Source organism: Macadamia integrifolia, chromosome 10, assembly GCF_013358625.1.
Source record: "Macadamia integrifolia cultivar HAES 741 chromosome 10, SCU_Mint_v3, whole genome shotgun sequence".
Taxonomy (NCBI): Eukaryota; Viridiplantae; Streptophyta; class Magnoliopsida; order Proteales; family Proteaceae; genus Macadamia; species Macadamia integrifolia.
This window is the reverse complement of record NC_056566.1, coordinates 15,181,257-15,202,616: the sequence shown is the minus strand read 5'-3', so window position 1 is coordinate 15,202,616 and position 21,360 is coordinate 15,181,257. Positions and strand designations below refer to the sequence as shown.

General features: G+C 36.5%; 2 protein-coding genes across 2 annotated transcripts; one reads left to right on the top strand and one right to left on the bottom strand.

The window, feature by feature from the left end:
* The first annotated feature begins 578 nt into the window (after nucleotides 1-578).
* LOC122091587 (aldehyde dehydrogenase family 3 member H1-like) lies at nucleotides 579-15,955 on the top strand. The gene is made up of 12 exons (XM_042661598.1): nucleotides 579-699; nucleotides 7,129-7,254; nucleotides 7,737-8,004; nucleotides 10,057-10,125; nucleotides 10,244-10,340; nucleotides 11,583-11,789; nucleotides 13,858-13,973; nucleotides 14,095-14,199; nucleotides 14,296-14,468; nucleotides 14,605-14,695; nucleotides 14,842-14,991; nucleotides 15,588-15,955. The coding sequence occupies exons 1-12, from the start codon at nucleotides 662-664 to the stop codon at nucleotides 15,825-15,827; spliced, it is 1,680 nt and encodes a 559-aa protein (XP_042517532.1). The 5' UTR covers nucleotides 579-661; the 3' UTR covers nucleotides 15,828-15,955.
* Nucleotides 15,956-19,662: 3,707 nt separating this feature from the next.
* LOC122092244 (probable leucine-rich repeat receptor-like protein kinase At1g35710) lies at nucleotides 19,663-20,589 on the bottom strand. Its single transcript, XM_042662578.1, has one exon. It carries the CDS (start codon nucleotides 20,587-20,589, stop codon nucleotides 19,663-19,665), a length of 927 nt encoding a protein of 308 aa, XP_042518512.1.
* Between the last annotated feature and the right edge of the window lie 771 nt (nucleotides 20,590-21,360).

Genomic DNA, 21,360 nt, shown 5'->3' with positions numbered 1-21,360 from the left:
ATATAATTCAATGTAGTCATCTGAAAAACTCAGATTAATTTGACTATCAAGAAGGAACATATAGGGCCAACTGAGGGAACTAAGAGGCTCATGTACGGTCTGAAAAAACCCAAAATTTGGTACGGTTGAAGAATATTCCCAAAATTTGATTATATTGACTATCAAAAATTGAGTAAGTGATCATCGATTTTGATCTGAATCGGACGATTTTCAATCTAAATTTGTTGATTCCCGATCTAAATTCGTGGAAATCCTGATTGAGAATGAACTGAAACAGATCATATCCAACAAATCTACTCCTATTTTCTTAGGATTTTACTCTTGAACCATACATGTGAAATGAAAAGGGGAAAGTCAGAATTGAAGATCAGTCAAGATCCTTATTGGCCAATACTGACCGTTTAGTTACGTTACGTTTTTTAAAACCATGCTTGAGATAAGGCAAATTAGTTTAAAAAGGAGGGGACTGGAATAAGTAGCGTTTGTCTGGAGCGGAAGTTAGATATGACTTGGTAGGTGGAAGCGTGCAGTCACACTACTCTCTCTCTCTCTTTCTCTCTCTATTCAATGACCCAAGAAAGTCTTCTCTCTCTCTCTCTTCTTATTCTCACTCTTTCTCTCTGTCTCTATAGAATAGAAGCATTCTCTGCTTTCCAAGGCCATGAAAAGCGTAGGTGTTGGGCTCGTTCGTGATTGCAGGTACATCATCTCTGATATCTTCTTCCCCCCTCTTCTTATTTCCTTGTTTTTATCTCTTTCTTTGAAGAACTTTGATTCCACAAAGTAATAATTATCATCTCTGTTCATCTGCTACTTTCCTACTTAGTCATAATATAGAGTTTAGGAAACTACCATGTCAGCAGGTCCTACTTCCTTCCCTTTTATGTATATAATTTCTCTTTCTGAACTAGTTCTTAAGATGCTATAATTAATTTAATAACCTGTGTTGACCCAAAACTCATTCCTGGCCCAAAATTTCACCAATCAAATGGAGGGGAAAGAAACCCACCCATGTATGCCAACCTATGAATCCAAGTGACATGAGACTGATCTAAGTCACAATCCCTTCTTTTCATGTTTAATATTGGGGAAGAAGAATCTTACCTGGTTCTGTGGCCTCTGCATCAGTGCGGGGCTATTTAGTGGATGTGCAAGGGCATTAAGAGGTATATGAGTATTTTATATTTCACAGGGGAGGGTCCTTTATTTCGCCCCATCTATGTTTGGGCATGGGATCACAAAAAGGGGTAGTTTTCTTTTTCCCTTAATATTGATTGGACATATCTTATTTCATTAATATTTTTGGGTTGCAAGCCTTGACTCTAATTAGGAAAACCAGGAAAACTGTTCTCCTGGTCAGTCCTATACTAGTGGAGTAGTGGTATGTCTGAGTAAGCTTTCAAGCAAAGAGGCATATCCAACTAAGGTAAAAAGTTTGGGCTAATGGCGCTAGGAGAAGGTGATTATTCCAAATTGACTCCTCTGATTGGTCTCTCCTTTTTTGGGTCCCCCTAGAAGTCCCCCAGAAACTTACCCAAATATGCACTAGGTCTAACTTATGCCTCAAGAACTAAAAAGCTCCAGTGTAGTTCCTTATAGCAAACTTAAAATAAAAATTAGGTCAATGTTTAAGCATTTGAAACCTTGTTTTGATAGATAGACAGATAGAAGGGGATGGAAAATCTTGGTATCTTATCAACAAAAGGGTTGCAATGAACCAAGCCCAATGCACTAAATTACATATTGGGCCTTAGTGCCAAATATCCATGGCAAAAAGCCCGCTCAGGGTTAATTGTACCTTACTATGGTTTTCTCCATGTTAGAGCCTTCATCTCAATTGCAATATTCCTAGCCACTGGGGTTTGGCACATTTACTACTCAAGGCAGACTATAGTTTTATTGTTAAAAGTTTGAGTCTGAAATTTTATACATGAACTGAGCTAAACCTTATCCTATTTATTCAATGGTTGGAATTGCCACATCATATTGACACGTAGAAAAACTGAGGCTATCCAGGAGAATTTGTTTACATTGACCATGGAGTTACATTACACAAGTACATACATACTTGCACTTGGTGTACTTTGGGTTGTCACCAAGGTGGTGAAATGAGAGGTTGTAACATTTTTTTAATTGTTTCTTGTTTTATTTTTAAAAATAAAAAAAATTAAGTTAGGGGTAAAAAAGGATTTTTAAAAAAAATTGAAAATGAATTATCATTATATCATTTTAAGAGTTGTCCATGTGATATGTTTGGATTTGCCTCATTAAAAAAAAAAAATTGTTATAGTAAAATGGAAAAAAAAAAAATATGGTTGCAACATCTTTTCACTAACTTTGATTACAACAAGATATTTTCAACTAGACCAATCATGTGATTTGGAATAGCGAACGAACAACAATAATGGGGGCACATGATGGGGTGTATACAGGAGGGATAGGGGATCATTTCAAGAAGGAAAAGAGAGATAGACACAGTGGGTACCGACAACATACCCAACCTTTTCCCTACACATAAAAAATAATGATGTACATTCTTATGGTTTGATTCATTTGCCTCTTTGACTTATTATTGTTATGTTGAAATAGACTTTGATGACTTGAACATGCATGACCCAAAAGACCAACAATCCATTGACAACCCTAGTTATAGGCTTTTGATCCTTGAATTTCTAGCTACCATATCATTAGGAACATTAACTTCTATCTAAAGTTATAAAGTTTGATTTGTCTAGACTTTGTCTCCAAAGTGGAAACTTAGTTCGCCAAGTAGACCAATCATGCCCAAAATATCTAAATTGAGCCTTGTATGAGCAAGAAGTATATGACATTTTTCACAAAAGTGGTAATTAAACAGAACCCTTTCAAATGATATGCAACTTCAATACCTGATTATATATAAGAAGATTATATTTTGTGATAGATCCTCGTTTTCCTTTCGATGCTTTGGCCTTGTGGGTGTGGCATGCATTTAGAATTTTTTTCGGGGAAAAGGGCTTTGTTCAAGAGCATCCTAGCATTGTCTATGTTAACGTTCCCATGCGTTTATTTTTCTCCTTTCATATGAAAAGATAATTTTACCCTTTATTTTAGAGAGTAAAGACATAAACACAGGGAAAACTAACGTAGGCCACTGAGAAGTTTGCCTAACACTATTAGCTAGCTATTACAACAGCATTAGAACCCACATAGAAATGTTTGGTGATTATAGTTGACCATCCATTCCTTTGTTAAATCTCTTCCTTTCAAATAATAGTTGCAATTTGGCCTAGTTGATTGACCTGAAACAGCTTGACCCAATTTTGGCTCTTGATCAGTTCTTTTTATTGGGTTTAGGTTTTAATATTAAGAACTATTTACGTAGATGACATCAAAGGTCTCATTGGGAAGGTGGTGTTCTTAGAAATTAGCTTGAAATTGCCAAAACCCTAGAAATAGTATCAAAAAGAAGAATTAAAGATTTCTCATAATGATTGTTTTTTAAAAGTTTAGAGTTAATAAAATTGAGGAGAAAATTTAAAAAAATTAACAAAAACCTAATCCACTCCCACCTCAAAAGTAAGAAGTGTTTGAAAAAGATGAAGACAAGTTGCTTGCGGAGTTGATTGGTGCCTCGTCAATAAAAAGTAGTAGGCTCTCCTTATCTTCATCTTGTGCGAAAAGCATTCTTAGTTAAATAAGAAAGGATAAATCTATCATAATTATTATTATTATGGATGTTGTATTAAAAAAAAAAAATTATGGATGAAAAAGAAGCTTTTAGTCGGTGGCAAAAACAGACTTCACCCTTTAGATTATCAGTATGACCATTCATATTTCATATTCTTTCTCTCTCTGCCTTATTGAATTTGGATTCTAGAGGATATCATCCATCCATACAATACCCCAAATAGTAAACCATTGTTGACCATCTAGAAGAAGACGGTTCCAAATTAAGAAGAAAAACTTCCATGGAACTTTAATTTGTAGGGCATAGGGAATTTGCTTTAATGGGATAGCATTGAGTCCCTACTCCCCACTTGACCTTAGGGTATCTCCAAATCTTACTTTTTTTTTTGCCCGGGGGGGGGGGGGGTGTATCTATATCTTACTTGACCTCATGGTAGTTTGGTGTGTTGTAATGTACAATGCTTCTGTATTAATTGAATTTATTGAAACTGGTCCCAAAACAGAAACAAAACGCATACATTAAATGATTGCTATCATTTATTGTTGACATAAGTCCCAAGGCTAAGATCTGAATCCTTAGATGGTTTATTGAATTGAATCCTTCAATTCAATAAACCTCTTTTATACCAAAAAAAAAAAAGAATCCTTAAATGGGTCTGTGATGTTGTAGTTTGCAATTCTATTGGGAGTTTGAGAAATGAAACCTACAATAGGTCTACAATAAATTAGTCTCACCTATCAGCTTGTCTGTTTTTCTAGAAGCTAATATCTTAATTCTTTTTTTTTTTTTTTTTTTTGGTGGAGCTTATATCTTAATTCAGAAAGGAACTTTTTGCACTTTATAAATGAATTTATATCATATGAACAACATTTACATTAGTTAGTTTGTTGAATCATATGAAAAACTTTTGTATTATTTGTGTCTTCTAGAAACCCTTTTTAATCTATTAATCTGATAATTTTTAGTCTTTTCAAATTCTTTTAATTGTATTAACTTAGTACTTTTTAGTAAAATCATTATTTAGTTGAACTAATGGTATTTACCTGGATAAGGGTAAATGGAAGTTTAGGCTTTGAATTAAACTACAAAAACTTGTTGAAAATTCAATTATAGTAGTTTTTGGTTCTATAGTTAAATATATAAAGAGAAAAACTTAGTATTATGTGGATTGAATAGACTTTGAATTTGACATGTGATCAATTCATAGGCTCTATTGTGACCAATTGGTTGCAGGTTTGATTCAGGAAACAGCCTCCCTGAGACTCTTGTGCATTAGGTATACCCTTCACCATATTTCGTAGTTTATCAATTGTGATAAAATAAAGCATTGAAACTTTTAAAACTAAGGAGAGATCCATTGCCGTAATTGATTTTTTTTTTTTTTTTTTGTACAAGACTCACATTGGGGTCAGATAGTGACTCACCAGAGGCCAAACAAGGGGCCACTGAGCCACAATTATTACTAATTATTAACCTATTACTACTATATTTCAAGAAGGTGTGGGTAGGAGAATCAATGACCTTCCCTAAACTTACATATGCTAGAACCCTATTGCCTAGCTACTTACCATTGAGCTAAAAGCTCATCCTTGAATGAACTTTAGTCTGAAACTTAATATTTGGATAATTTAAATTATTCCAATGATATCCATTGATTGTAATTGTCATATCACGCTTTAATGGGGCATCAAGCTATTTCTTGTGAGGGGACCATCTAGAAATTTTCTTCTAGACGATTTTTGTTTTTTGACGATACATTTCCACATCTCTGTCACCTTTTGGTTTGAAGTTTTTTGGTTTGACATAGTTAAATCAACTTGGAGTTTGTTTAGAAGTTGAATGTGCATGATAATTAGGGGGTTGCAACTTGCAATGGATCCTGTTTGTCTAATGATAAGGTCTGGATGAGGAAAAATTTGTCATGTTATAATTGAAAGTGTATGGGTAATTGGTGTTACAATGTGAACAAAGAGAAATGGTATTGATATATAGATTTTCTATAATAACTCCTACCCTACTTCATTTATCAACATATAAATGTTTTTGGATTTTTCTCTTATCTCTGGATATGGTCAGAATTGAACGACCTAACTCTTGTCCCCACCAGTATCTCAAAACATGGAATTCCTACCAAGTATTTTTCCCAAGAGCCCTAGAATTACACCATAGATCAAAAAAGTCAACAATTCTAAGGTTTCTTGGCATGAATTGAACGTGTTCAAAGTTGGAATTGAATGCGATCAATTCTGATCTGGATCAATTGATTCACCTATCCGATTCCAATTTTTTAAGCCCTGGTCCTTGCGGCTGACCTAATCACTCTACTCCCATAACTTTATTTTTTTAAATACAAAGATTTTAAGTATGATGTAGAGGTCCCAAATCTATTGACTACATGTGCATTACATCTTTAATTTCAAGAACCACTTGTGCTTTTCCTTTTCTCTTTAATTTATATTTTATTTTAACAAAACAATAAATACAAATCCAAATACAAAACTCAGATAAACTAGAAAAGTTATAATCACACAAAATATTTTCTTCCTTTCCAAGTTTCCATTCCCATTAATCACATCTCTCGTATTGTACTGTCTTGAGATATAAGAAATGCTTATTTTATTTTTATTTATTTATTTTTGTTAATTTCATCTTTGGTTAAAATGAGCTTGGCGTGTGAAAAAAAATATATTTTCTTCAAACCTCTATATAATAAAATGTATTTTAGGTAATCAAAATATCAGTTCACTATCTAGTGTTTTATCTTATTGCAAAAAAAGTATTTGTAGGATTCGAATCAATCTTTGATCAGATGAAAATTGGCCAGAACTATCTTGGCAAACCTTAGAATATACTTGTTAACCTTGTTGATTCAGTTGGGATTAGTCTGGTCTATAATTCGAAATCAATCGATCCAATCCAATCCAATTGCTATAATAAAATAAAATTTATTCACCTTCACATAAAAAAAATGGAGGGAGAGGATTCTCTTTGATACCTATGTACTAATTTGGGTGAAGGAGAGTTCCTCCTTCGGATCTTCTAATTGGGGGAGGGGGTTTAGGAGAAAGAATGAGGGAGAGAAAAAACAATACTTATAGTCTTGAAGTGTAAAAAGTGTTTAAATACAGTATCCGTGTGCGAAACCTTTTCCCAAAATAGAATTATAAGAATATACAATCTCCCTTTTTGGGAACATTCACAATTCACATCACATTAACCACTCAAAATCTTATACTCATGGCTCAGGTAAAAAGAATCGGTTTGGAAACTGGATTCGAAACAACCAGAATCAAGGCCGGTTGAACCAATCCACTGCCGATTCCTATAACTATGTTCCAGTTCCACTACCTTACACAGTTCCACTTTATTAAATTAGCCTAATTAATGATAATTAATTTCGTATTATTTTTTAATAGATTTTTCTTAATCTAATAACAATTTTTTTCACGTGTTTGAAACCTAAGCTTCGCTTATGCCGCCGGCGGATATGCGAGAGACTTAAGCCGCCACGAGAAGAAAACGATCCAAACGTACCCTTCACGAAAGCTTCCTTTTGGGCGCATCACCATCACCTCTTCTCTTTCGTAACCGTTACCAACCCCACTCTTTCCCTTTTATTTCCTCTTTTGTCCTTTACCTTTTCAACATATTCCACTCTTCATCATCAAGGTTCATAATCTCAGTTCTCCGATTGGTATCACCCGAGGTCGAAATTGATTTGCCGATACCGATCCGTGTTGACCTAGATCGGATTTATCCCTTGTTTGATAAAAGAACAAATAGTTTGTTACCATTTTACCCTTGGATAGATATCGGATTGATCAAGACTCAAAATACACCTCGAATAATACCGATCCGATTCGAGGTTACGAACCGATGGAAGCACAGGAAAAGGAATAGGCATTTCTCTCAGATAAGAGGGACCCACATATCACGGGGGAAGAGAGAGTGGCCGTACAAACTGGCGGTGAAGATTGCCTTTTCCCTCCATATATATTTGTTTTCTCTTGGACTCTGACAATATGTGCTTGGCTGCCATTTTTGCTTTCTCGTTCTTCTTTTTCAGCTACTCCTCCGGAGCTCAATCTCAATCTCTCTCTGTCATGGCGGACGAGAAGGTTATCAATAAGAAGGAGAGGTTTGATACAGATGCGGCTGCTTCGTTAGTGAAAGAGCTCAGAGGTACGTTCTATACCGGTAAGACGAAGAGCTACGAGTGGAGAGTGGCACAAATAAAGAGTATCTTGAAAATGCTAACGGATAAGGAGAGGGATATCATCGAAGCTATCCACAAGGACCTCTCCAAGCCTGAGGCCGAAGCTTATGTCGCTGAGGTCGTAATAATTATCTTCTCTGCTTTTCTTCAATGATTTCATTTTCTACTCTTGATTACTCTGCTTCTGTTCGTGAAAAATAAGGAGGGATTTGATATATATACCAATTTTTAAGTTGGGTATGAATTGATGTTGGTACGTTGGGAAGAGAGGATTAACTGTGGAATTCTGCTTTGTACATACTTGATTTTCATATATTTCAATTGTGGTTGCATGATTTATTGTTTTATAGGATTGAATGCTCAATTGGAAAAATAAGTATACTGAAATCCTTTGTGTGCGAGGATTTTGGATGAAAACAGTTACCATCAAGGGGAAGACATAGTTGCTTTGATAATTTGTTGATTCTTCAGAACATGGAAGGAAATAGCTTTTGGAATTTTGATTGGCAGTTGACAGATTGATGAATTTTGTAGTCAATGGTGAGAGGGATTTCTTTGTTTGGAGTACGTCAAATTCTGTGTGTCAAAAATAAGTGGCATTTACCATTAGGATTCTAATATATTCCCAACCCCCTCCTGTTGGACAAGCAATTTAGTGGTTAATTAGGTAGTTCTGAGCCAGGTTTTGCAGTCTTTCCAGGAATATATAACCTGGATTAAATCCAGGTTTATCTGGGATATCATGTATGAACACTGATATGGATATAGAAAACTTTGCACCATTGCTACAATTTGTCCATGTAATCATAGACAAAATTTTCAACCAAACTGAGTGGTTGGAGATGTCCTGGGAAATATTGAAGCCAAAATCTTTACAATTTGTGATAACATGACTTGTCAGAAGCAATGATAATATGGCTAGTGAGGATTGCAGCCAACTGGAGCTTGTGACATTCCTATTTCTTAGAAAGGAAGAGACCTCAGTAAAAAACTGAAATGTACTTAAAGTTGCCGGTATATTTTCATCTGGTCAGTTGTAGTAAATTCATCTTTTGAGTGATCTAGGGAAGGTAAAACTTATAATTCTAAGCTTTTGGTCGAGGTGTAACTTTAGTCCCCTTACAAGTGGAAGTATTTTGTTGTTGTTGTTTATGGAAGTCCATGGAAAATCCTTTAAAATTATGAAGTTTTCACTGCCTATTGGTATTTTGGATGGAAGGATTTGAAGTGCTTGCTCAATCCACAATATTTCAACTGTAAGTCTAGTTTCAGATTATATACCTCTTAATATGTGTTATAATACATTCCGAGAACAATAAAGTTCATTCTGTACAAACATAATAGGTCTTTTTTGGCCCTAACATCCCTTGCTAGTATCCCTTGAAAGATAAACATTGAAGAAGATTTCTAGCATCCCCTAAAAAGGAAAAACCACTATATAAGAAAGTGCTAATTGACATTTCTTTATTCTGAACCAGTCTTAATAAGATTTGCCCCTTAGCATGCTGTATGTACCTTGCACTCTGGATGTTTCCTGTGACCGAGGGGTATGGACTTAGGCATACCCCTATTACATAAACTCCAACAGCACCTTTATATGTTTCCTGTGATAAACTCCAACAGCACCTTTATATGTTTCCTGTGACCCTTTTGTATCTTTTCTATGCATCTGCAGCTTTGTGATTAGACTGCTTGATTCAAGAAAATGAAGAATATGCTCTCTTCATTTGATTCTTGCAGCCATTGCTTCTTCTCTTTTAAAGTGTCAATTCTGATGGGAGAGAAATAAGTCAGTTTGCCTCCTTTAGTTTTTTGGTGGATTCTGACCCTCTTCAGATGTGCTGGGGCGCATCCTGGGAACACACCCCAACATCTGGGTGCGCACGCCAAGCTGCTTCCACCCGTCAGATGTGCACTGGGCGCCAGCGCGGCTAGAGAGGATCTCAATCTTTAAAAAAAAAAAAAAAAAAAAAAAAAAAAAAAAAGAGGTTCTGAACTCACATACTCCTTTAGTGTTGTGTTCCAAACTTTTAGTTCTGGGGCCTTCTTTATCAGACATCCATCACATATGTATATGTGCTTCCCTCATCTTAATCACCTAGTAATTTCCATATTGCTAATTTTCCCTTCCATTCTCTTATGTATATATCTCATATCGGTTGCTACACAGATTTCGATGTCAAAGTCCTCGTGTAATCATACACTTAAAGATTTAAAACATTGGATGAAGCCAGAAAAGGTAGTTGTTCTCAATCCATTCTCTCATGTTGAACCAATTATGAACCATGTTATTTTGTTTGTCCTTGTCACTGTAATAGGTAACCATCTCCAATTGCAACATTTTGGCATTTGTGCAGGCCCAGACGTCATTTACGACCTTCCCATCATCTGCTGAAATTGTGCCGGAACCATTTGGTGTCGTTTTAGTCATTGCACCTTGGAACTATCCTCTCTGTATGTCACATTCTGGTTCCTTAGCATCAATGATGATGTCATGTATTTTGGTCATCCAATATTTTTCTTCTTCCAATTTGAATATGTTGATATGGAAGTGTACTCCTAGATATGATTGTTCCTAGCTTATATTTGCATGAGAATCTGCTTTAATCACATCATTTTCACCTAAAGAGGCAGTACCTTTTCATCTATTCAATACTAGTATTTTAATAATTAATTGCATTGTTCTATATTTTCATATTAGCAACATGAGATCTCATTTCTTTTGGATACAACTATTATTCTTCTCTTTGTTTGCCTGGACATCTAGTGCTCTACTGAATCAAAGTGGCAATCTTGGGCTTTAATCCAACGAAAGTCTATATGACACATTAACCTTTTCTTTCAGCTTTCAAATTATATTGAGTTTCTTTGATTTTCCTTTTCTTTCTATTTGTATTTGGTAATCTTTCTAGTAAGTTTATTTTTTTAACCTTTCGTAACTTTGTACTCGTCTTAAATATGACATTTAATATTTTATAGTATTAGAATTTGTAAGGTAAAGCGTTACCATCATTCCGGTTGTTGAAGAAAGCACTTGTGCTCCCCTTACACTCCTTGTGTAGGAATACCCATGAAACGGAGATGAGTAGGGTTATCTGGCAATTAAGTCAATATTTCTGCACCTATCCTAAAGAAAATATGGTCTTTCCCTCCCCTCACATGTACATCAAGACACCACAAAAGTTTCAGCCTAAGAATATTAACCTTCTGAAGCAAAAGCTCTATTTTCCTACCAGGTTTAAACAGGAGGATCAAAACCTTTTTTTTTTTATTGGGGTAGAAAGTGGATGATGGTCTTGAGCTCAAACCTGCAGTTTTCTCATTACAGTTGAGCTACTCCTACCTTTTTCTACTTCCAACCTTGTACAGGTTTAGTCCTCGAACTCAACCTATCAAGAGCCTGCCACATGACTACAGAATGCATCCAAGATATTTCTTGTTTCTACCTTTTTCCTTTTTCCTTTTTCCTTTTTGGCTCTTTTGTGCTTGCTTGAGAGTAAAGTTGACTGATCCATTCATCATTGTGAAAAATGTGAGCCAGGGTTTTCTTTCTTTCTTTTTTCTTCTGAATGTTAAGCTTTACACCTGGTTGTTTTCATTTTAATATTCTTTTTTTAGTACATCAAGAGTTCTTCTTATTTTGCTTCAGATTTTCTTTTATCTGACAAGAATATGTTTTTTGGGCCTCCCTTCCAGTGTTAGCCATTGATCCAGTTATTGGTGCCATTGCATCTGGCAATGCAGTGGTTTTAAAACCATCAGAAATTGCTCCAGCAACATCCTCATTTTTCGGAAAGTATTTGGAAGAGTATGTAGACAGCTCTGCGATAAGAGTTGTTGAGGGGGCTATCGATGAAACAACTGCACTGCTGGAGCAGAAGTGGGATAAAATATTCTATACAGGTTTGGACCCACTCACTAATTATTTTCTTATCTTTAGGATACCCTTTGGTATTTAATGGCTATAAATGGATTAATTATATGGTGGTTTAGTATTTCCATTTTGATTTCCCTTGTCTCTAGCGATTTTAGTTATTATCTGTATCTATGTCATGTTTTCAAACAATACGAAATGTATGGTACCTTAGAATTTTTATTGGTCAGTATTCATATTTAATTATGAAACATTATAGCCGTTTCAAATATAAATGGTAAATCAGGAATTTTCCATTTTATATTTTTGGTTCTTCTCTCGTGGTTGTTCAGTAAAAAGAACAAAATGTGATAAAGCCCTATTGCTTTTCAAGTTCTCAGTGAAGGGAACCTGAAACAGTTCTAATCAGAGTTATTAATGCTAAAGGTTTGGAAAAGGTGATGTAACAATATCAGAGAAATAAGAGATCAGTCAGTAAATGTACAAGGTGATGAAGAGAAGATGTGAAAAATAGGGCTTACGGTTTGGCTGAATGTCCAAACTGTGAGCAGTGCTGTGTATATATATATATATATATATATGCTGAAATATTGAAACATTACAATTATACCATGTACACCCCTGGTCCATAATCTTCTAACATAAGAATGTATGGCTGAAATACCCCTGCGGTAGCACTATTAACCCAATAATCTCAACACTCCCCCTCAAGCTGGAGCATATATATCTCCCATGCCTAGCTATATGCTCCAGCTTGGAACAACCTTCAAGAAATGCTGGATGAAACAAAGCTTTAGTAAACATATCACCTAGCTACTCCCATAGTTAACAAATGAACTATAGATAAATTTTCAGTTATTTGTTAGAACCCCAATTTGTGGACTAATTTTAATTATGAAACTCAAATATTGTCTTAGATTTGGGACCATTACGTGCAGAGCTGCTAATCTTCCTGCATCAGGGTGGGTGTCCAATCACTGGTAGACCAAAGTAATTAATGAACACAAATGGATAAAGAATTGTATGAATAAGATCATCATAGAAAAAGGTACTAGTAACTTGTAAGTTAACCCAAAAAAAAAAAAAAAAAAAGAGTTGGAAAATAGTATGAAAAAGTAAAAATCCAATAGTACTAATATATTTTCTGCTCATAAAAAGATTTAGGGAATCAACTGAAATTGACTGGTTGAAGAAAATAGGGGGAGAAAGCAGGAAATTTAAGTCCTATTTTGGATGGGACGCTGAGTCTAATTGTAAATGGTGGGAAAAAAGCAAGAAAGAAAGATAACCGGGAAATCAGAACACTGTAAGATCTGAAATCCTATTTTCTTCCCCAAATTCACCTGCAGGTGAGAAGTGAGATAGAAAATGCATTCCATGGAATTTCCTGACACTGTTGGACCTGGAATCAATTAGTTTAATTGAACTGAAAAACAGAACGAAAGTATTACATGAATAAATAAGGTTGTAATAGAGAATCTAACCAAAAAAATTATAAAACATTATTAAGGAAAGTAAATTGATCTAAAAGAACAAATGAATATATATATATATAAGGGCGTACCCGGTGCACAAGGCTCCTGCATGTGTGAGGTCCAGGGGCGAGAACTACGCAGCTTTACCCCAAGAATGTCGAGAGGCTGTTTGAACGGCTTGACTACTAGGCCGCAACATTCGTTCCTTTACCATTGGACCAAGCATGCCCCTTAAAAGAACAAATGAATATGAGAAATTAAAATGAATAATTTGCAATAAAGCTGTAAAGATCAGCTAAACTTTCTTATAGATTCATTAACATACTTTATATACTTTGAATGATTTATTTTAAAATTAATATTTTTCTTCTGTATTTATATTCCTAACTTTAATTTTATATCTTAAATAACAAATTTCTTTTAGAATAAATAGGAAGGTCTTTATGCATTAGGGTGTAGCGCTTTCTGCTTTCAATCTTCTCGGAAAATGTTGATTGCAAAGCCAAACCTTCGAATTTAAATGCTTTTAGCGATCACTAGAAACAGTTGGTTGGATGTTGGGTCCTTCATTCTTGATTTTGTTGATGCTGTCATATTAAGTAAATTATCATCAAATGTGCAGGTAATGGAAAAGTGGGACGTATCGTTATGGCTGCCGCTGCAAAGCACCTCACGCCTGTGGTTTTGGAGCTCGGAGGAAAATCTCCTGCTGTTGTTGATTCGAACATCAACTTAATGGTAAAATATTTTATTTTTCTTGACTACTCATGTAATATTGTGAGAGTCAATTTCTTTTTTCCCAGTTACATTGCCATATTTATGACTCTTACTGATGTTGAATTGCCTCTGTCATTCCAAGGTTGCGGCCAGACGGATGGTTTCAGGCAAGTGGGGAAGCAATAATGGACAAACCTGCGTTTCTCCAGATTATATTATAACCACAAAAACTTTTGCTCCTACATTGGTAGAAATGTTTACACTTTTATGAATGTGTGTTCCCACTTATGCAAAAAAAGTCTCTCTAGGATTCTTCTATTGATGCCATTCATTTCTTCATCAGATTGATGCTTTAAAACATGCATTAGAGGAATTTTTTGGGAAGGATCCACTGCAATCAAAGGATATCTCCCGCATTGTGAGTTCCAACCATTATGCACGCTTGTCAAAATACTTGGATGAGGATAAGGTTTCAAATAAGATCATCCACGGAGGTCAACGGGATGAGAAACAGCTGTGAGTACTGTTGTCGTCATCATTAGTTATTGGTGTTGTTAATCCATTATTATCAACCTTACACTTCCGGGTTTGTTAGCTAAGCTGTAGGGGACATATAATTGAGACCATGACTGCTTCTTTCTATGCCTTGCAGAAAAATTTCCCCGACCATCTTACTGGATGTTCCAGAAGACTCTCGGATCATGAATGAGGAGATTTTTGGGCCCTTACTTCCCATAGTCACGGTTAGGACTTTGTAAAAGGAATTTTTTTTTTGTTAGTATTTATTTTACTATCTACTTCTATAATCTTTTGGTTTGGTGCTGTCCATGTGTGTTAAGCATATGATATTGATAAAATTTTCCCCCTTCTCCGTCCATTTTGGGAAAAGGTTGACAGGGTGGAAGATAGCTTTGATTTTATTAACTCAAGATCAAAGCCTCTTGCTGCATATCTATTCACCAATGATAAGAAGCTTCAGGAGGAGTTTGTGAGAATGATCTCTGCAGGAGGGATGCTCATCAATGACACGATTCTGCATGTGAGTATAGTGCATATGAAAAATACATCAGTACCGGTGAAATTTTTGCAGTTCGGGTTTGGGAATAATGATTCGATTATTCTCATATCTACTGCTAGGTGGTAATGTATCAACATACCCACTGGAATTCTCTTCCAAGAAAAGAATTGCCTTACCTCATTTATGTTCCCTTCTTCCACTTGAAGATATTTTCTTTAAATAAGTTAATGGTTGGGTTCTATCTTTCATAGATAACTTGCTTGTGCCTACATGGATTTGGAAAATTTAGGTGTAGTACAAGGATTCAAACATCCGGAATTGAATCGGGTGAAGTGGCCGATCCTGATCCTGATTTCACCTGATTCTGGAAAAAAGTGTTTGATTGAATCCAACTGAGTTCGACCAAGTCTTTGACTGATACTGGCTGATCCGGGCCGATTCGAATTGGAATTGGTTCGAAATTGATGGAGACCTATCTGATGCCTGATTCTGAGTTTTAAAACCTTGGTATTGTGCATGGATGCCCCACATGTGTTTGGTACACATACATATTGAGTAGTACTACGCATGCTATAATGTATTTTGAATCTGATTGTATTCTAAATCTGATGATGCAGCTTGCAAATCCCTCTTTACCTTTTGGAGGAGTTGGTGAGAGTGGTACTGGTTCTTACCATGGTAAGTTTTCATTTGAAGCTTTTAGCCACAAGAAAGCTGTTATGTACCGAGGTTTTGGTGGGGATGCATCAGCAAGATACCCACCATACACCCCTAGAAAACAGAGCTTGGTGAGGGCCCTTCTTGAGGGCAATATATTTGGCATAATTCTTGCTTTGGTCGGATGGCCAAGGGTTTGAATCAGCATCAATGTTATCCTTAAGAAGCTTGAGCCTAATTGAGTGTAAGTTGTTTGAATCTATTTAATTGTAAATAATAGTGATCCTTAATGTTGTGCAATATATTTGATGATGATTTGTTCTTCTTCTGTTCATGCCCCTTGGGTTCTGTTAAGTAGCTTAGTTGTATGCACCCATTGATTGTGAGCAAGATCAATATTTCAAAATCTGGAGAGGAAGAGATGGATGGAACTGTTTTCCCTGGGAAAGGTATGGGTTAGGACATGCCATGGGCTGGGTCAAGAATCCCTACCACTCAAACCCCTTTCAGGCTTTTGTTCATGGAATATCATCATCTACTGAGACCGCGTTGTGACAGATTCACTCTTAACTGCGATCGCATGGAATTTTATTCAGCCAAACCCATTGACCAAAATAAAACCCAAAATCATTTAAATCTTAGAACGAAGCCCAATAAAAAAACTAATCATAAATCAAAATAAATAAAAAAACGACACATACATCACATGGCACATGCACACACAATTGAGAATGGTTACCAAATAAAAGACCACACAAATTGTAAAACACATTTTTTTAACCCGAATATTATCTGAGACGGGGGAAGCCCCTAAGATTTTATTAAGTAAAGGGAAAACCTTAAACGATTACAAGGGTGGGACATAACATGCCTTTCCCCAACCCTGAAGGAAATCGAACGGCCTTACACACTCCAGAAATCCAACACAAGAAAATCATACCAAAAAAAAGAATTACAATCTGAACACTGGCAAACAAAATTGTCATGACTTAACTGCCAAGGAAATAATATAGGTTACCACAATAATGTGAATATGATACAAGATAAACAATCCTTATTCTTCACCATATACCACACATAGAGGAAGCAAAAGGTTACACGGGCTTAAACTACACAAAAGTCTTCGTCTATTGGATTAAAATCTCGCCTTAGGATTCAATAGTTGCCCACAATGTTATTTCATGGAATTTCTTAGGAAACACTGAAAATTGATAGCTTTTGAAACACTTGTTGCATTGTTGGCCGAGATTGTGGATTTTCATGCAAGCAGGAAAATGTCAGCTTCATAAGTGAAACAAATTTCTCAGCAACATGATTTGTGGGAGGTGAGATGCATTGGTCAGCTATATCCTTCAACATAAGTTTTTCTCAATAGATGGCAATGGTGAAAAGGATAATGATGGCAAAGTGGAGATGAGTTCTCCGGGATGCTTCCCCATTATCACTTTTAGTGTGACTATGCCAAAGCTATAAACATCACATTTTTCAGTAATCCTCATTGTGTAAGCAAGCTTTGCAGAATAAGTAAAAAACAAATAAAATTAATAAAAATAATTAGAAAAAATATTAATTTCTCATTACATTGTCGTCTATTTTATGTCAGATGGAGTAATAAGTTGGCATTTGACGGCTAATGGGGAATTCTCTAAGTTGAAAGAGCTTCTAGGTACTGATGTAGGGGTGAAACAAGGCCAGGATGGGCCGGGTTTCTTAAAACCTTAACCCAATTCAAAATTTAACCCAGGCCCAGCTCAACCCTATCAGATTCGTGTTCAGGCCCAACCTTGTCAGGTTCATACCAACCAACCTTGCCCCAATTGACCTTGTCAGGGCAAGGCAATTAGGGCAAGGTTGGGTATAGTTGACCTTGGCTTCTACAATGTTTGAATTAACCTTGATTGCCCTATTTTTTCCATTCATATCTTATACATTAAAAAATTATAGGAAAATGAAATACCAATAGGAGCCCTAAATTCTAATATAAAAATTTAGGGTTAAATTTCGGGCCGAGTTGGGCCGAGCTGAGGCCTCAACTTGAGCCCAATCCAACCCTGACTTGGAGTTGGATATTTTCAACCCTAACCCACTGTCAGGGCAAAAAAACTTGGCCCAAGCCCTATTCGGGCTCAAGACAGGCCAAGATGGGTTCGAGTTGTCAGGGCCAAACTTTCACCCCTATACTAATGTGTTTTAGAGAGAGAGAGAGAGAGAGAGAGAGAGAGAGAGAGCGTGGTGCAAAATATCCATATGTTCCTGCAAGAGATGTCCAATGGGATGAATCAGGTTTTGAAAGTCTACTAATGCCGAAATCTGAGAGATGAGGCTCAAACTCTGAATCCAACAAATATTTTTGCTCGATACATCTTGATGAATTATTGGGGGTGAGCAATCATGGTGCAAGTAAGCTAAATCCTCAGCTACACCTTTAACAATATTAAACCTTTTAGTCCAATCCAATTCTGCTGCTTCTTCTTCTATGCTTAGGATCTTGGCCAAACTTCCTCTCTCCACATATTCATAAACCAAAAATGAGTGCCGCACATGAGAACAAAAACCATACAATTTTACAATGTTTTGATGCCTCACTTCAGTCATCATAAGAATTTCATTTCTGAAAGTTTCTTGATCTGAAATCTCCTCTTCATCTGAAGAAGAGGTGAACTTCTTAACAACTACCAATTGACCTGATGACAACTCTGCTTTATAAACACTTCCATGTCTTCCCATGCCAATGCAATATTTGGGGTTGAAATGCTCAGTTGCTTCAATGATGTCTTGGTATGCTATCCTCCCATCATAGTTCCATATTGCAAACATATCTTTGCGACTCTTTTTTGGGGATAGCTTAGAAAAGCAAGGTCGCAAACCTGTGACATTACCGCACAAACCTTTATTGTGACTGAAAGCTGCTATTGTAGCATTCCAAAAGGCTTGATTATCAGGTAGAGGACCCTCTAACTCATTGTAGGATACATCAATGGTTATCAAACTGAGCATTGTGGAAAAAGTAGATGGAAAGGAACCAAACAACTTGTTATGAGAGAGATTCAAATTTGTTAGTAAATAAGATTCATGCATTTCCCTAGTTGATTTGGAAGAGATGCACTTAGATTGTTCATTGAGAGGTCAAGCTGTTGAAGTTTGAAGAACAATCCCACATCCTCAGGTAGGGTGCCAGTGAGATGGTTATCATTAAACTTTAGTATCAGTAAAGAGCTAAGCCTCCCCATTTCTTTTGGAATCTGGCTTACCTGGAGATTTGAAGAAAGCTCAAGCCCTTGCAATTGAGTTGCATCTCCAAGCTCAGGTGGTATTCGACCGGAAATCTTGTTTGTTGAGATTTTTAGGCTTGTTAATTTTAGGCACTTTGCCCAATTCTTTGAAACCTCACCATACAATTGGTTGTAGCTGAGATCGATGTAATCTAAATTCGGTTTGGGCCTTTGAAATGGTTATGAGCTCCAGAAAATTGTATGAGTGACGCATTTTTGAATATATGTTGTGGTAAATACCGATGAAAATGATTATATGCAAGATGCAAGTTTTGTAATTTTGTAAGATTGTTAATTTCCTGAGGTAGTTGACCAGAGAATTGGTTGTAATGAAGGAAGATACTAATTAGATTGGTCAAATTTCCAAAAGAAGCATGAAGTGAGCCACTGAGACTATTGTTACCCAAATCAAGTAGAGTAAGAAACCTCAAGCCTCCAATTTCTAGAGGGAAAGAACCTGTTTTAGAAGGTTTTTCCATAATTCTAGCTTATAAAGATTGGTTAAGTTCCAAATTTCTTTAGGAATGGAACCAGAAAGTGAATTTGTAGCGAGGAAAATGGATTTCAGATTGCTCAAATTTCCAAAAGAAGTTGGAATTGAACCATTGAGACTATTATCCAATAAACTTAGGTGATGAAGATTGGTCAGGTTTCCAATTTCAATAGGAATGGAAACAGAGAGTGAATTTGTATAGAGGTGTATGAAGCTCAGCTTGCTCAAATTTGCAATTTCTAGAGGGATATGATAGAACCTGTCAAAAGGTTAATTGCCAATGATAGCTAGTTCCTGAAGACTGGTCATGTTTCTGAATTCTGTTGGAATGGAACCAGAGAGTAAATTTGAATAGAGGTGTATGAAGTTTAGCTTGCTCAAATTTCCAAAAGAAGTAGGTATTGAACCACTGAGATAATTGAACCCCAAAAAAAGTACAGTAAGAGATCTCAAGTTTCCAATTTCTGGAGGGATAGAACCTGTCAAAAAGTTACTCCACAATGATAGCTTATAAAGATTGGACATGTTTTCAATTTCCACAGGAATGGAACCAGAGAATGAGTTTATATGGAGGTGTATGATGTTTAGCTTCCTCAAATTTCCAACGGTGGAAGGGATGGAACCATTTAGGAAGTAATTCTCAGACACTTTCAGCACAGTGAGGCTACAAAGGTTCCCAATTTCGAGGGGAATGGGACCAGAAAGTTGATTCTCAGCAAGATGTAGAATTTTCAGGTTCTTCATAGAGCCTAAAGCTGGAGGGATTGAGCCCGTGAGATTGTTGTTGTGGAAATCAAGCTCACTAAGATTCATCAATAGGGAAATCTCAAATGGGATGTTCCCAGAGAAGTGATTGATGGAGAGATTGAGGTTGGACAGTTGGGAAAGGTTGGCAATGCATGGTGGGATAGGTCCAAAAAGTGAGTTATCATGGAGATCAAGACGGAGGAGGTTAGGAAAGGATGAGAAGGTAAAGTCATGGAGCGTACCTTGTAAATCCATACTTGAGAGGTTTATTATGGTGATGAGTCCTCTTGCCTCATTGCAAGTAATTCCCTCCCACTTGCATGGGTCGACGTTGCTGCTTCTGTTTGCCATCATCATCATCATCGTCCATGAAGGGAGTAGTAGTTGGGAATTGTTATGGACACGGTAGCGAAAAAGGCTGGCCTTCCATTGAAGGAGAGCCTCATCCATTGCTTCTTGTTGAAAACCATAATTGGAAGCCGAAGGAGAAGTGGCAAACAGGAGCAATCAGAGGAGGAACCATAATTGTTTCTCTCTTTCTAGGGGTGATGATGATGATGATGTTGGTGCGACCTGAAAAACTTTTAGAGATGATGAACGGTTCTCTCACCCACCGTGAGGAACCCTATTATCAGAGATTATATATATATATATATATGCTCAAGTAGAGTTAGATTACAACCATGTAGAAACTAATAATTACATATACTGCCACTAACAATTATGTAATTTCCTTTACAGTGGACCTATGATGTAATGTATCACCCGATGGGTGCTCCAATGAGGCCTCTTGTCTAACACCCCCCGCAAACTGAGCTGTGGGCGAGCACACACGTCCAGTTTGATACAAATGCTGTGAAAATCATGGCGACCAAGAGGTTTAGTAAAGACATCAGCCAGTTGACGATGAGAGGGAACAAACCACGTAACAAGCAAGCCAAGAGCCACCTTCTCACGAACAAAGTGATAGTCAAGCTCAACATGCTTTGTACGAGCATGAAACACAGGATTGACAGTCATATGCAAGGCACTAAAATTATCGCAAAATAGCATAGCAGGTTTCGATTGGGGAACGCCAATGTCACGAAGGAGGAAGGACAACCAAGTCAACTCTACAGTGGTAGTGGCCATCGCACGATACTCAGCTTCCGTATTGGAGTGAGCAATTGTGGGTTGTTTCTTGGCACTCCATGAGATACAATTAGCGCCAAGAAAAGTACA

Coding starts and splice junctions, on each gene's coding strand:
- LOC122091587 (XM_042661598.1), top strand. CDS start 662: ATGAAAAGCGTAGGTGTTGGGCTCGTTCGTGATTGCAG. Junction 13,974..14,094: donor ATTCGAACATCAACTTAATG/GTAAAATATTTT, acceptor TGTCATTCCAAG/GTTGCGGCCAGACGGATGGT. Junction 14,200..14,295: donor AAACTTTTGCTCCTACATTG/GTAGAAATGTTT, acceptor TTTCTTCATCAG/ATTGATGCTTTAAAACATGC.
- LOC122092244 (XM_042662578.1), bottom strand. CDS start 20,589: ATGGATGAGGCTCTCCTTCAATGGAAGGCCAGCCTTTTTCGCTACCGT.